Source organism: Cherax quadricarinatus, chromosome 32 (assembly GCF_038502225.1).
Source record: "Cherax quadricarinatus isolate ZL_2023a chromosome 32, ASM3850222v1, whole genome shotgun sequence".
Lineage (NCBI taxonomy): Eukaryota > Metazoa > Arthropoda > Malacostraca > Decapoda > Parastacidae > Cherax > Cherax quadricarinatus.
This window is the reverse complement of record NC_091323.1, coordinates 13,336,453-13,354,195: the sequence shown is the minus strand read 5'-3', so window position 1 is coordinate 13,354,195 and position 17,743 is coordinate 13,336,453. Positions and strand designations below refer to the sequence as shown.

At 38.6% G+C, this 17,743-nt stretch overlaps 1 protein-coding gene across 7 annotated transcripts in view; it reads right to left on the bottom strand.

The window, feature by feature from the left end:
* LOC128690333 (sesquipedalian-1) overlaps positions 1 to 17,743 on the bottom strand; it is an 88,962-nt gene that overhangs the window by 36,137 nt on the left and 35,082 nt on the right. For all 7 annotated transcript variants that reach the window (XM_053779019.2, XM_053779021.2, XM_053779020.2 and 4 more), the window contains one exon: positions 5,064 to 5,252. In XM_053779019.2, the coding sequence (XP_053634994.1) occupies positions 5,064 to 5,252 (189 nt within the window). The remainder of the gene's footprint in view (positions 1 to 5,063; positions 5,253 to 17,743) is intronic.

The window sequence follows — 17,743 nt, the reverse complement described above, 5'->3', positions numbered from 1 at the left end:
CTGCAACTTAGACCTGTTCTCTTTGCAGATGACAACTTTTGTCATCTCCCACCCAAATCCAGATTCTCTCAACAACTGTTACTGAAGAACTCTTAAACATATCAACCTGGATGACTACCAATAAACTCATGCTTAACATTGACAAGACCTTCTACATGATGTTTGGGAACAGAGTTACAAATGTCCAATTAAATGTTATAATTAACAGTTCTCCCATTGCTAAACAATATGAAGGAAAATTCCTAGGGCTGTTCCTAGACAGCAACTTGAAATTCAACACCCACATTCTATCAAATGAAACCAAGAAACTCAGAATACAACCAGTGCACACTTACTGCATAGACCCATTCTCTCATATATAGGCCCAAATTTACCACTCACAGCTTATCTGAGTGAGCCAAGCTCAGAGTGTCATACTACAGGACCAACACTGGCTTCAAAGTCATGATACAAAGAGACCAACACTGAAAGGGTTAAATAGTAGGTCAAGGAATTTTGGAAGCTCATGATAGGAGAGCCATACAAGAAGAATAGGAAATGCAGACAACATTTATTGAAAGGATGTTCAGTGATAATCAGAGAATATATTTTGCAAACAGTCTGAAGCTGTGTGCCAAGCTAAACATGAAGCTTAGTCCACTGCTCACTGAAACACAGCAGTCATCAGCATAAGCTACAGCAAAGTGACCCACATACAGAGAAGAGTTGCAAGAAGTGCACTAGGAATAAGACAGAGCTCAGGACAACCTTAACCCTTTGACTGTTTTGGTCGTATATATACGTCTTATGAGCCAGTGTTTCGGATGTATACATACTCAATAATTCTAGTGGCTTCAAATCAAGCAGGAGAAAGCTGGTAGGCCCACATATGAGAGAATGGGTCTGTGTGGTCAGTGTGCACCACATAAAAAAAATCCTGCAGCATGCAGTGCATAATGAGGAAAAAAAACTGACCGTTTTTTTGGATTAAAACGCTGACTTTGAGGTGTATTTTCGTATAGTATTTATCATTGTATTCTCGTTTTCATGGTCTCACATGACAAAATGGAAAACATATTGCAGAAAGGACCTTGAAATTAAGCTCCAAGTAGAGGAAATGTTCGATTTTTGCCAATGTTCAAGAGTGAGCAAATCACACCACACATCCAATACACGTCAACTGGGGAGTCTGATATTCTTTCACTAGCGCACTGATATTATTTATACCATTTTTACAATAATGCAGTAGTCTGCATAACAGTAAATTTTGTATTTTTTGTATGAATAAAAAATCAAAATAGAAAGCAATAGTAATATAAGAGGGGCATAGAGATATGACTAATGAACAGAGGATATGTTATTTTAGTGCCAAGAATGTCTACATTGTTTATCCTGGACACTATTTTGAAATTGGCATCTTTTTTAATTTGCGTGAAATTGGCCAAACTGCCAATTTCTGACCACTTTATTGGGTAGTTCCAATCGGTAAATGGGCAGTTTCTTGTACTCAATTGATAGAAAAAATGGAGCTCTAAAGAAATAGCTATGAGTTTGGTCAACTGGAACAATGGAATTGGCCAAAAACAGGGCTCAAAGTTGGCAAAATCGTCGATGCGTATAGGTTGCCGAGACCGCTAACTTCGCGGGAGCATTTCATGATAAAAACTATTTTTTTTTCCAAAAATTTTGCAACATAGAATGACAGTTTCAGAAAGGGGCTTGCGACAGTCAAAGGGTTAAGGTACCCTACCTATTTTTTTTTTTTTAACAAGTCAGCTGTCTCCCACCGAGGCAGGGTGACCCAAAAAGAAAGAAAATCCCCAAAAAGAAAATACTTTCATCATCATTCAACACTTTCACCTCACTCACACATAATCACTGTTTTTGCAGAAATGCTCAGAATACAACAGTTCAGAAGCATATACGTATAAAGATACACAACATATCCCTCCAAACTGCCAATATCCCACACCACTCCTTTAACCCTTTGAGGGTTTTCGTCGTACTAGTACGTTTTACGCGTAGGGGTTTTTGACGTACTAGTACTCATAAATTCTAGCGGCCTCAAATCTAGTGGGAGAAAGCTGGTAGGCCTTCATATGAAAGAATGGGTCTATGTGGTCAGTGTGCACAGTCTAAAAAAAATCCTGCAGCACATAGTGCATAATGAGAGAAAAAAAACTTTGACGATTTTTTTTTAATAAATCAGCGACTTTGCAGTGTATTTTCGTATGGTATTTATTGTTGTATTCTAGTTTTCTTGGTCTCATTTTATAGAAAGGAAGACATATTACAGAAATTGAGATGATTTTGACTGGTTTTACAAAGAAAGGTGCCTTGAAATTGAGCTCAAAGTAGCAGAAATGTTCGATTTTTACCAAACTTCAAAAGTAAACAAATCGTGCCAAGCGTGCAATACACGTCAACTGGTGAGTCTAATATTCTTTCACAAGTGCAACAATAATATTTATACCATTTTTTACACTAATGCAGTAGTCTGCATAACAGTAAATCTTATATTTTTTGTGAAAATAAAAATTCAAAGTGGAAAGCAAAAGAATATAAGAGGGGCCTTGAGACATGACTAATGACTAGAGGAAATGTCATTTTAGTGCCAGGAATGTCTTTCTTGTTTATTCTGGACCCTATTCGGAAATTGGCATCTTTTGAAATTTGTGTGAAATTGGCAAAATTGCTAAATTCTGACCACTGTACTGGATAGTTGAATTTCATAAATGAGTGGTTTCTTGCACCCATTCGATAGAAAAAATGTAGTTCTAGCGAAATATTCATGTTTTTTGTCGACTAGTACAGTGAAATTGGCCGAAAATGGGGCTCAAAGTGGGCAAAATCGCCGATGCGTAAACATCGCTGAGACCGCTAACTTTGCGAGAGCATAATTCCGTAAGTTTTCTATCAAATTTCAAACTTTTGGTGTCTTTATGATCGGGAAAAGATTCTCTATCTTTTCATAAGAGAAAATATTTTTTTTTTTTTTTAAATTTGGCCGACCCTGAGAACGAGTTTCGGAGAGGGCCTGTCGACCCTCAAAGGGTTAAAGTGCAGGCATTGTACTTCCCACTTCCAGGACTCATGTCCAGCCATACAAAATAACCAGTTTCCCTGAATCCCTTCACTAAATATTACCCTGCTCACACTCCACCAGCTCGTCAGGTCCCAAATTCCATTTGTCTCCATTCACTCCTATCTAACACGCTCACGCATGCTTGCTGGAAGTCCAAGCCCCTCGCCCACAAATCCTCCTTTACCCCCTCCCTCCAACCTTTTCGAGGATGACCCCTACACCGCCTTCCTTCCCCTACAGATTTATATGCTCTCCATGTCATTCTACTTTGATCCATTCTCTCTAAATGACTGAACCATCTCAACAACCCCTCTTCAGCCCTCTGACTAATGCTTTTATTAACTCCACACCTCCTCCAAATTTCCACACTCCAAATTTTCTGCATAATATGCACACCACACACTGCCCTTAGAGAGGACATCTCCACTGCCTCCAACCGCCTCCTCGCTGCAACATTTACAACCCAAGCTTCACACCCATATAAGAGTGTTGATACTACTATACTTTCATACATTCCCTTCTTTGCCTCCACAGATAACATTTTTTGTCTCCACCTATTTGTGTTATAAAAAGTCAGGGGAACAGCCATTAATGATTCAAAAAATAACATTAAAGAATGCTACAAAAGAAGAAGAAACCGGTCTCAAAGGCCACATAAATAAACTTGGGAAGTTGACTGCTGTTCTGTCTTGCAGCAAGTCAGGCACAATTTAGCCTGACTCAGCTCCTCCTTGGACAACAGGTTTTATCAGCTTCAGCTTCATATGTAAGTTGCTGAAGCATATGTGGTACTACACATAAATGTCTGCCCTTCCAACTTTTTAGTCATCATAATAATTGTTCTACAGCCAGCACAGTTCTCCAAAGCCACCAATGAACATTACTTGGTTATTGCCAAGAATATTATGCCAATACATATAAAGCAAGCTTACAAAGATAATAACACTAGTAAAATAAATAGGAGAATTATGGGTGACAATCTGGATCTGTGTGTGATACAGAAAAACCAGCATACATCTAAAGGAATCTTGACTCAAGAAATCGTAATGACACGATTGCAAATAAACCATACCCCCGGCCGGGATTGAACCCGCGGTCATAGAGTCTCAAAGCTCCAGCCCGTCGCGTTAGCCACTAGACCAGCTAGCCACAATAAGATTCATCCAACTAGGTATATTTCTACACCATAGGAAAGTTAGCACAGGCACCTCTGTGACCACAAATGCAAGTTTTTACAGACGAATCTCCAGCTAGCGTGGCCGTGACGAACTCTAGCTCAAGTCCCTTCACTGCCGTCAACATGACTCAAGAAATCGTAATGACACGATTGCAAATAAACCATACCCCCGGCCGGGATTGAACCCGCGGTTAGTTGGATGAATCTTATTGTGGCTAGCTGGTCTAGTGGCTAACGCGACGGGCTGGAGTTTTGAGACTCTATGACCGCGGGTTCAATCCTGGCCGGGGGTATGGTTTATTTGCAATCGTGTCATTACGATTTCTTGAGTCATGTTGACGGCAGTGAAGGGACTTGAGCTAGAGTTCGTCACGGCCACGCTAGCTGGAGATTCGTCTGTAAAAACTTGCATTTGTGGTCACAGAGGTGCCTGTGCTAACTTTCCTATGGTGTAGAAATATACCTAGTTGGATGAATCTTATTGTGGCTAGCTGGTCTAGTGGCTAACGCGACGGGCTGGAGTTTTGAGACTCTATGACCGCGGGTTCAATCCTGGCCGGGGGTATGGTTTGTTTTAAAGGAATCTTACTAAGCACCATAAAAATATGAGATACACTAAAAAGGTTTCTTAAGCTCAACTAAATTTTTTGCAGAATAAGAAATTTTTTCAGAGGCAGCAGGGTTAACCTCTGGCTATGACTTAAGACTGCATTTGTTCAGTGTTAAGAGGACAAAATATACACAGTTATATACAGGTGAACCTCTATATAACACAAAAATTAAAAAAAAAAAAAAAATATAAAACCAATGTGTAATACTAACCATTAAGTTCATCTAACTGCTTCTGAAGCTCTGCCACCATGAGTTTGAGATAGTCGTATGAAGCCCGAGCCAGTGCCTTCATCCATGCCTCGAGAGATTCTTGAGAGTCTGCTGCAAGAATGTAAGTTCTTCCTCCTCCTCCATGGAAAAGTAACTTGAAAGTAAACTGATCCTCGCATTCTGCCAACTCTGTGTATTAAGCAAAACATTATATGCAACATAACTTGCATGTACCATATACTCTACTGTACAATATAATTAGCATATACCATAAACTGCAGAGTAGGTCCCTGACTTACAATGATCCACATTTGTTACCACTCTGAAGCCAACTAATTACAGTACAATTGTCCCCTGTATCCACAAGGGATACATTCCAAGACCTACAGTGGATACCCGAAACCGTGGATAGTGGCAAACCCTATATACAAGTCATTTTTCATTTGCATTCATACCTATGATAAAGTTCAATTGATGAATTATGCACAATAAGAGGAGAATTAGCACTTTTCACTGAAGGGAAGCACTTCACGGCTTCTCTTAGGCATTGAAGAACTCCCACCATCACTACGTTTGTGCTTTAGTGTTATTATTAAAGAAAATTAAGGCTTATTTCTGGGCAACGGTAAACCCTGGATAACCGAAATGATGGAAATCGAATCCATGGATATGGGAATTTTACTGTACTTAGAAACACAGACTTGCCCTTCCAAATGACAGGACTACTTATGGGTGTGGAAACCACTGTCAGTGAGTAAGACAGCATCAACATTCAATGACAATACTATACTCTCCTGTAATTCTATTATATTTAACCCTTTGACTGTCGTAAGCCCATTTCTGAAATTGTCATTCTACATCACAAAATTCTGGGGGAAAAAAAAAAATTCTTATGAAATGATAGAGAATCTTTTTCTGATGGTAATGACACCAAAAGTATGAAATTTGATCAAAAACTTACGGAATTACACTCCCGCAAAGTTAGAGACCTCAGCGATATATACAAAGTGGCAATGTCGCCAACTTTGAGGTTTATTTTCGGCCAATTCCATTGTTCCCGTCGATCAAACTCATAGCTACTTCTTTAGAACTCCATTTTTTCTATCAACTGAGTACAAGGAACTGCCCATTTACCAACTTCAACTACCTAATAAAGTGGTCAGAATTTGGCAATTTGGCCAATTTCACACAAATTAAAAATGATGCCAATTTCAAAATAGGATCCAGAATAAACAACGCAGACATTCTTAGCACTAAAATAACATATCCTCTGTTCATTAGAAACGTCTCCAGGCCCCTCTTATATTATTCTTGCTTTATTTTGATTTGTTATTCACACAAAAAATAGAAGATTTACTGTTACGCAGACTACTGCATTATTGTAAAAATGGCATAAATAATATCAGTGAACTAGTGAAAGAATATCAGACTCCCCAGTTGACGTGTATTGGACGTGTGGTGTGATCTGCTTACTCTTTAACATTGATAAAAATCGAACATTTCCGCTACTTTGATCTCAATTTCAAGGTCGTTTTCATCGTGAAACTAATCAAAGTCATCTCTATTTCTGCAATATGTTTTCCATTTTATCATGTGAGACCATGAAAATGAGAATACAACGATAAATACTATACGAAAATACACCTCAAAGTCGGCATTTTAATCCAAAAAAACAGTTAGTTTTTTTTCTCATTATGTACTGCATGCTGCAGGATTTTTTTTATACAGTGCACACTGACCACACAGACCCATTCTCTCACACGTGGGCCTACCAGCTTTCTCCTGCTTGATTTGAAGCTGCTAGAATTATTGAGTATATATACATCTGAAACACTGGCTCGTAAGATGTATATAAACGGCCGAAACAGTCAAAGGGTTAATTAACATATACACATTAATTAAACACTGACTGATAATACAGAGTACTAGCCCATGAGATTAATGCCTTCCAGAAAAAATGTTCATGAGTGAAGTGTTTAAAACTCAGAATCTATTTTCCCTAACACTGGAGATGTAAGAATGTTTACTAATATTACACAGTAGGACCCCCATATCTGCACAGAGTATACGTTTTAAAGACCATATCGAAACTGTGGATAGTAGCGAACCCTATATATAAGTCCTATACGTACCTATTATAAAGTTTAATTGACAGATACACAATAAGTGGAGAATTATCACTTTTTCACTGATGGGAAGTACTTCATGGCTTCTCTTAGGCTTTGAAGAACTTCCAACATCATTATTTTTGCACTTTGAGCCCATTATTAAGCAAAATTAAGGCTTATTTTCAGGCCAGGGTAAACAGTGGATAACTGAAATCACTGATACCGGACCCCTGGGTATGAGGGTCCTACTGTACAATCAGTACAGTTTCTTAACACTTTCAAAACAGCAGTAGTAAAAATTGCTTAATTACTGAGGTGTACGTACAAAAGAAGAAGAGAGTAGAGATGTATAGGAGCAAGCAGTACTTACACTCCCTCTCACCCTCTTCGATTCCCATTCAACTACCTAGTCACTCCCTCCCTTTCTTATTCCCACTTACCTACTGTACTCCCTCCCTCTCTTATCCCCACTCACCTAACCAGTCACTCAATCACTCCTTCTTGCACACGCTAGTCTTTGTTCTCTACTTCCTCCTTGCTGTAGTTGAATGTTTGGTGTGTGAGGAATGGGACAAGTATGTGGTGTGTGAGGAATGGGATGAGTGTGTGGTGGGTGAGATATGGGACGAGTGTGTGGATCAAAGGGTGAGAAATGGAACGAGTGTGTGGATCAGAAATGTATCTCTAATTATAACAAGTTTCTATGGAAAAACAGGTCCCAAGTTATCTACACTCAAGTTACAGTTTGGTGGAAGGTGGCTGGTGGGGAACCCATGTGCATGAAGAGTGAATTTGTGAATGTCTTACTTAATTATAATTACAAAAAAATTAGGGGAAATACATTTTAGACACATTTTGCCCCTAGTACTGCATTCAGACCTTAAATTCTCATAATTTCTGGTGTTATTAAAAATCATCTGTAGGGCAAATGAATCATCTGACAGGAACTGTACTAAAGAAATATATACATGCTTAGCAACAAGGAATGAAATAATGTACATGAGCCAAGGATTCACAAGCAGGGCTCACAGTGAAAGAAATAGTTTTTCTTATTAATACATCGGCCATTTCCCACCAGGCAGGATGATCCGAAAAAGAAGAAATACTTTCATCATCTCTCGCTCCATTACTGTCTTGCCAGAGGCATACCTACACTACAGCTCAAAAACTGCAACATATCTCCACCCCTCCTTCAGAGCACAGGCACTGTACTTCCCACCTCCAGGATTTGAGTCCGGCTAACCAGTTTCCCTGAATCCCTTCAAAAATATTACTTTGCTCACATTCCAACAGCATGTCAAGTCATAAAAACAGTCTGCTTCCAGTCGCTCCTATCCAACACACTCACGCATATTTGCTGGAAGTCTAGACTCCTCACACAAAACCTCCTTTACCCCCTACCTTCAACATTTCCTAGCAAATAACAACCCCCACACAATCCTCTCTCCTAACTTTGTGGAACTGGGTATTACTAAGAAATAAAAATTAAAATAAATATGGGGTCAATCAAGCTGTGTTGTCTCCTCACGTCTAGCAAGACAATATGGCACTGAATGAATGATGGTTAATGAGTTCCCTACCCACTGTACTCTAAAAAAAAAAAAAAAAAAAAAAAAAAAAAAAAAAAAAAAAAAAAAAAAAAAAAATTACACTATGGTGGTTTCTCAAGTACAGCGGTACCCCAAGTTTCGAACTGCTCCCAACTTGACCAATTATGTAAGCGTATTTGTGTCAGTGCATTTGTAAGTGTATTTTTGGGGGTCTGAAACGGACTAATCTAATTTACATTATTCCTTATGGGAACAAGTTCGTTCTGTATTGGTACTCAAACAGCACTCTGGAATGAAATAAGTTCGAAACTCGTACATACAGTATGTGTATTTTAAAAAATGCAGCAAATTGCTGGGCAGTTGTCTACCAATACATACTGTATTTTAAATAATGTGCCAGTGTGAAAAAAAGATGAAAAATGCCAGATATTGGTTTAGGTGCCATGTTCTAAACAATCCTGGACTCTCAAGTGGAAGTTTCGAAAATAAAATGCCTGGTTAATAGAAACTGAGCAATACTGTACCAGTATATAAAAAAGGATTATTTTTTGGCCTCAGCTGTTGCTCAAGTCACTAGCTACCTCGTGTCTCCTAGAAAAAACATCCAGGCTGTGCGGGTATGCACAGGGCACTGTGGGTATTATCACCTAGTAAACATGGGCTCACCATGGCTGGCCAACACTCCAACCTTTCTTGCAGTGAAATCCAGGCAATCCTGTTCAATTCTGATATCAATGACATTGAGGATAAAGATAATGGAGCATCATTTCCTGGGTTTGAAGGTGACGGTAATTGTAGTTTGACCAGGAATGAAGGAACTGCTAGTTCAACTCAAGATATAGCAGTGCCTTCCACCTCTGGTCTTACCACAAAGTGGATGTCAACTACTTTTTACTCCAGATTTGCATGGTGATTAATGTGATTTGAGCTATGACAGTGGAGAGGAATATATGTATGAGAAGGAGAGTGCTGATTCCAGTGACAGTGATGCGATATATTCTTCTATAAAACAAACACTGGAGAGACGCTGCACTAAGGTCTGGTTCTCACTGGAGTGATGTTTCAGTGATAGTGATAGAGATAGAGAAGATAGTGTTGCAGGTGATTGGGACATTGATGGTGCTTTCATTTGTATCAGAAAATGACATGAAGCACGAAGACCAGCTGTGACAACAGCCATGACAGCAACAACAGCAGTGACAACAGCACCAGCCATGCCAACAAGAACACCAATGACAATACCAGTAGCAATACCACCAGTAGTAACAACATCACCAGCAGTGACACCTCTACAAGCTATGACACCAATGGCAAATATTATACACCAAATATTTCACAGTTTGATGATAGCAATAGTGGAATTCTGCCAAACTGTTCTATAACAAAGGATTCCACTGAACTTGACTTCGTTATTCTTTGATGACACAATGATGAACAATATTGTTACTCAAACAACTAACTATTACAAGTACATGGTGCCCAACTCTTATGTTTCAATGAAATTACGGCTTTGACAATGGAAGGACATAAGTGTTACAGAGATGTATCTGTTCTGTGCAACATTAATACTGATGCCACACACCCATAGGAATAATATATTAAAGTACTGGAGTACAGACAGACTTATATCAAGTCCAGCTTTCATTGAAATCATGCCCACTGATCACTTTTTGTTACTGATGAATACGATAGAACCAAATCAGGTAAGGAGCATACCCTATTCAGATAATTGCTACACAAGCCCTTCTCTTCGTGATTTCCTCAAGGTGAACAGATGTGTAGGACAGTGAGAGGAAACAGAAAATACATATCACCATTCATGAGGGTCCTGGATACTAGTGAAGTGCAGGAAATTCATACTAATGACATTAAGGCATTTCTATGGCATGATGAGAGAGCTGTAACAATGTTGATGACTGTAAACAGGCATCAGATGAAGCAAACTAAAAGGGATGACTGGCAAACAGATGAACCTAGTGTGAAACCACTCACAGTCATTGACTACATTACCAACATGCATGTGGTAGATAAATGTGACATGCAAATTTTCTCTGTGGAATGTGTCTGAAGGAGCTTCAAGTGGTATAAGAAATTATTTTTTCCATCTACTGGATGTTGTAGTGCTAAATGCACATAATATGGTCCTGGTGAAAACAGGACACTGACCCAAATTGGTTGATTTTCATCTATCGTAAAGCAGATAACAGAAAAAATACCAGGTAGTCTCAGTCAACATATTGCAACCATGGCAGTGTAAGTGATCCATTTCGGCTGAAGCCTGGTGCACACTTCCCTCATACTATTCCTCCTACAGAAAAGAAGAAAAGAAAAGCACAGAAACGATGTTATGCATGTTTTCACGCAACCAGAAAGCCACACAAGTGAACAGATACATATGTGTATGATAATCTCACCCAATGGTTTGAAGATTATCATACCTTGCAATAGTTCTAATATGGCAATAAAAACTTGTATATAGCACTGCATTGTCATGTGGGTTTTCGATACGTGGATGGGGTAAGAATACTCACGTAGGCTGGTTGTACGTATAATATATATTGGGAAGTATGGGAAGCGCCAACAGCCGACCTGTCTCTCTCTGCTACCTAACTAAGACTGACCCATAGTGCCTACGGGTGAGGGTGTTTGAAATCCTGCTATGGTCAGCAGCAATACGAATACAGTCAATGATTCACACAGACGGTTGGTAGTGAGTCATCTACTGGTACACTGGTTACTGGTAACTGGTTGCTAGGAACTGGTACTACTACTGAGAGCTCGGCGATGCTAACGTATGTCGTCCCGACATACAACTAATACAAACTAGAGACGGCAGGTGTACAGCTTGGGCTGATTCTATACAATGTTAAAGTACACAACAATTGAACATTATAACATACATAAGTAGAATATTGGAATGGAAGCTTACATAATTGAAACTGTAATAAAACTGTAATGCAATACAAGGTATAATATAGCACAACTCATCGACTGAAACTCAACGTTGGGATTACACAATAGAAGTGATAAAAAAAATTTTGATCGATCGATCTGTATTCATGTGATCTACAGATTCTGAGGAAGGAATATATACAAAGAAAGAAGTGTTTAACAGAAAGGCAGATTCGGTGCACTCAAATCTAGACTGTTAACTCTCAGAATTCGGAGAGAATGTGAACACAAAAAAAAAAAAAAAATTATTGAATACTGTTAAGTTGATACTGTAATTGTTAGGTAAGACACATATGCAACAGTTAGGTATCTTTATTTCGAAACGTTTCGCCTACACGTTGGTACAGACCTGAAATCAACTTCGACTACCTCTACTAGTGAGAACGGCTGGATTTGAGAGGGACCTGACCTCCCAACATCTGCGTTCTACTAGTGACCTACGTCTTGTAGGCTGGTTGTACGTATAATATATATCGGGAAGTATGGGAAGCGCCAACAGCCGACCTGTCTCTCTCTGCTGCCTAACTAAGACTGACCCATAGTGCCTACGGGTGAGGGTGTTTGAAATCCTGCTATGGTCAGCAGCAATATGAATACAGTCAATGATTCACACAGACGGTTGGTAGTGAGTCATCTACTGGTACACTGGTTACTGGTAACTGGTTGCTAGGAACTGGTACTACTACTGAGAGCTCGGCGACGCTAATGTATGTCGTCCCGACATACAACTAATACAAACTAGAGATGGCAGGTGTACGGCTTGGGCTGATTCTATACAATGTCAAAGTACACAACAATTGAACATTATAACATACATAAGTAGAATATTGGAATGGAAGCTTACATAATTGAAACTGTAATAAAACTGTAATGCAATACAAGGTATAATATAGCACAACTCATCGACTGAAACTCAACGTTGGGATTACACAATAGAAGTGATAAAAAAAAATTTGATCAATCGATCTGTATTCATGTGATCTACGGATTCTAAGGAAGGAATATATACAAAGAAAGAAGTGTTTAACAGAAAGGCAGATTCGGTGCACTCAAATCTAGACTGTTAACTCTCAGAATTCGGAGAGAACGTGAACACACAAAAAAAAAAAAAATTAGTGAATACTGTTAAGTTGATACTGTAATTGTTAGGTAAGACACATATGCAACAGTTAGGTATCTTTATTTCGAAACGTTTCGCCTACACGTTGGTACAGACCTGAAATCAACTTCGACTACCTCTACTAGTGAGAACGGCTGGATTTGAGAGGGACCTGACCTCCCAACATCTGCGTTCTACTAGTGACCTACGTCTCACCTCCTGGCACTATATAAGGCTCCATCCTGTCACTTCAACTCCATATTGTTTCAAACTTTGGAACAATGCTCTTCTCCAGACTGGGGGACTGACCACCTCAAAACTTTAAGGGTGATGGACTGATTACATCGTCTTCAAGTCTCTTCTGCTTCTATCAACTTTTCTGTACTCGACTGAAGAAGCCTACTGTGTAGGCGAAACGTTTCGAAATAAAGATACCTAACTGTTGCATATGTGTCTTACCTAACAATCTGTCGGTATTTTATACCATTTTAATGTTCAATCTGTCAGACACTGCAACACAAGGGTATCTTGGTACAGACCTGAAATCAACTTCGACTACCTCTACTAGTGAGAACGACTGGATTTGAGAGGGACCTGACCTCCCAACATCTGCGTTCTACTAGTGACCTACGTCTCACCTCCTGGCGCTATATAAGGCTCCATCCTGTCACTTCAACTCCATATTGTTTCAAACTTTGGAACAACGCTCTTCTCCAGACTGAGGGACTGACCACCTCAAAACTTTAAGGGTGATGGACTGATTACATCGTCTTCAAGTCTCTTCTGCTTCTATCAACTTTTCTGTACTCGACTGAAGAAGCCTACTGTGTAGGCGAATAATGTTCGATACTGTAATTATTCATCTATACAGGTTATTTACATTTAACCCCAACTCTGCTAGGGTGAGATTGATATATACAGAATGGGTGTCATCTCTGGGAGGATCAAACTCTGTTGCACTGGCTAACTCATGCTGTATTTGAGGCAAATCTGAATTGGAAGTAACAAATGATACTTAAGGATTTCTCAATACCTGTCGTGTACGTAGGGAATAACGACATTCAGGTTGATCGTCTGACTGAGTATCAGAGGTAGAGAGTACAGGATCAGGAGGATTGTCAGAGTCTGTCACATTAGTCTGGGTTGGAGCATCATTATCATCACATACTAACTTCATATGATCTAAATGCGATTCTTTATACTGACCAGTACTAATTTCTCTAACCTTATACATGTACTTATTACCAGTGATATGTTCAACTACTCGATAAGGACCAACAAACTTTTGATCAAGCTTAGGCATTGCAGACGTTTTGTTAAAGTTAGTCAGCATAACTCTCGAACCTACTTTGATTTTGGATGGCTTTGCTCGAGTGTTTGCGACTCTTGTAAATTTTGCTGTTGATTTATGAAGTGTTTCACGGATTCTTTTAAAAACACTTTGAGCTAAGGTGGTACGAGTTGCTATGAAATCATCAGGGTTGTAATTTGGTTTTCGGATTAGAATATAGCAACTCATAAGGCAAACGTTTATCTACACCATACAATGCATAATGTGGAGTGTCACCTATAGAAACATTGTAAGCAGAATTTATAGCACGCTGCACATCAGGTATAACTTCATCCCAAGTTTCACTGTTGGGATTGATAATAGTGGCTCTCAAGACATCAAGTACTTTCTTATTGGTACGTTCCGCTAACCCATTGCTGGCAGGATGATGAGGAACAATGGTGGATTTAGAGATCTTGTACAAGGTGCACAAATTTTCAAGAATCTCATTACAGAATTCACCTCCATTATCTGTTACTAGGGACTTAGGGGTGCTATGCCTGCAGATAATGCGTTCTTTAAACGCTTTAGCTACTGTCTCGGCAGTCTTATCTGCAATAGGAACTAACTCACAATATCTGGTGAAATGGTCTACCATAACACACAGATGTTTGTTGCCCTGGAAGGAACATTGGAAATTAGTTAACATCTAGCGCAACTCTTTCCCAAGGTTCGTTAGTGGTTGGATACACTTGCATTGGATTAGGACCATTAACATTACCTTTATGTTGCATGCAGACACTACATTTCTTAACATACTCAGAAATATCAGTTGCCATACGAGGCCAAAAGTATTTCAAATAAAAACCTGCTAAGCCCACAAAGGATCTTACGGCATCAGCAGTTTTGGGTGTTGGAAAATTTAGTACTGCAGTTACTTTACTTTGGTCAGTCATAACCCCTCTAGGAGTGACTACGTGACCAAGAAACTTAATTTCTGATCTGAAAAACTGACATTTAGACAGTTTGATCTTTAACCCTTTCAGGGTCCGTCCCGTAGATCTACGGCTTTACGTTCAGGGTCCAAACCGTAGATCTATGTCATGAGCTCAGCTCACTCTGATAAACTGTGAGTGGTACATTTGGGCCTAGATATGAGAGAATACATCTATGTGGTATGTGTGCACCACATAAAACAGATCCTGCAGCACACTGTGTATAATGAGAGAAAAAAAATGAAATCATGATTTTTCGATTAAAACAGCAACTTTGCAGTGTTTTTTCGTATGTTTTTTATAGTTGTATTTGCGATTTCTTGGTCTCATTTGATAGAATGGAAGACATATTACAGAAATAGAGATGATTTTGATTGGTTTTAGCACTGGAAATGGCTTGAAACTGAGCTCAAAGTAGCAGAAATGTTAAATTTTTGCCGATATTCAAGAGTAAACAAACGACCTCACACGTCTAATACACGTCAGCTGGTGGGTCTAATATACATTCACAAATATGGTGATGATATTTATACAATTATTACAGTATTGCATAACAGTAAATCTTCTATTTTTTGGTGTGAATAAAAATTCATTGTGTGAATAAAAAATCAAAATGGAATTTATTTGTAAAGCCTCAAAACATAACTAATGAACAGAGGAAATGTTAGTTTAGTGCCAGGAATGCCTACATTGTTCATTCTGGACCCTATTTTGAAATTGGAATATTTTGAACTTTGTGTTAAATTGGCCAAATTAACAATTTCCGATCACTTTATTTTGTAGTTGAAACAGTTGACTTGGCGATTTCTTGTGCTCAATCGATAGAATAGAAGTAATACTAGTGAAATAACTAAGAATTTGGTTGATTGGAATAATGTAATTGGCCTAAAATGGGAGTCAAAGTCGGCAAAATCGCCGATTCGTAAATATCGCTGACACATCAAAATTCGCGAGAGCATAATTTCGTCAATTTTCCACCAAATTTCGTACTTTTTGTTTTATTACCTTCACAAAAAGATTCTCTACGATTTCATAAGAAAAAATAACAAATTTTTTTTTTGAAAATTCTTGGACACTGGTGCGTGACTCCAGATTTGGGCCTTGGACCCTGAAAGGGTTAAATTGGCTTCTTCAAGCTTACCAAGTACTACATCAAGTCTTTTCAAGTGTGTATCCATGTCTTTAGACATGACGATTACGTCATCTAAGTACACCATAAGTGCATTACCTATGAGACCTCTAAAGATATTAGTCATGAGCCTTGAGAACGTGATAGGGGAGGATCGTAATCCAAACACCATACGGAGGAAGTGATAATGACCTGTAGGAGTGGAGAATGCAGTTAGCTCTTGGCTGTCCTCGTGAAGAGGGACTTGCCAAAACCCTTGTAACAAGTCCAGGGTTGAAAAGACTTTGTTATCTCCGATGTTACGTAAAAGATCACCCAGTACAGGAAGTGGGAAGCGATCTGGGATAGTTTTCGCATTTAACTTCCTAAAGTCAATCACTGGGCACCAAGTACCATCCTTCTTAGGTACCAGGATCAAGGGTGCATTCCAAGGTGAATTGCTAGGTGCAATAACTCCATCATCAAGCATTTGATTGATCAATTCTTCTGCGACAGCAACTTGTGAATGAGGCATTCTGTACGCAGGTATATAGATAGGTCTAGTACCAGGTTCAAGTGGAATACGATGGGACAATAAGTTCGTTATACTCATCTTCTCACCTAAAAACTTGTATATAGCACTGCATGACAAACGATCATTAGAGATAAGATAAGCCATTTTTTTTGCACAGATATACGTATAGTGAATACTAATATTATTATTAACTCTTTCAGGGTCCAGAGGCTAAATTTCAAAGTATACACCAGGGTCCAAGAATTTTCAAAAAAGAAATTTTGTTATTTTTTCTTATGAAATGGTAGAGAATCTTTTTCTGAAGGTAATAAACCAAAAAGTACAAAATTTGATGGAAAATTGACGAAATTATGCTCTCGCGAATTTTGATGTGTCAGTGATATTAACGTAGCGGCGATTTTGCCGACTTTGACTCCCATTTTAGGCCAATTACTTTATTCCAGTCGACCAAATTCTTAGTTATTAGTATTCCTTCCATTCTATCGATTGAGCACAAGAAATTGCCACATCAACTGTTTCAACTACAAAATAAAGTGATCGGAAAATGGTAATTTGGCCAATTTAACGCAAAGTTCAAAATATTCCAATTTCAAAACAGGGTCCATAATAAACAATGCAGGCATTTCTGCCCTAAACTAACATTTCCTCTGTTCATTAGTTATGTTTTGAGGCTTTACAAATGAATTCCATTTTGATTTTTTATTCACATAATGATTTTATATTCAAACCAAAAAACAGGATTTATTGTTATGCAATATTGTAATAATTGTATAAATAATATCATCACATTTGTGAACGTACATTAGGCCCACCAGTTGGTGTGTATTAGACGTGCGAGGTCATTTGTTTACTCTTGAAAAACGGCCAAAAGTTAACATTTCCTCTACTTTGAGCTCAGTTTCAAGCCATTTCCAGTACTAAAATCAATCAAAATCATCTCTCTTTCTGTAATATATCTTTCATTCTATCAAATGAGACCCAAAAATCGCAAATACAACATACAAAAAAATACTGCAAAGTCGCTGTTTTAATCGAAAATTACGGTCTCAGCTTTTTTTCTCTC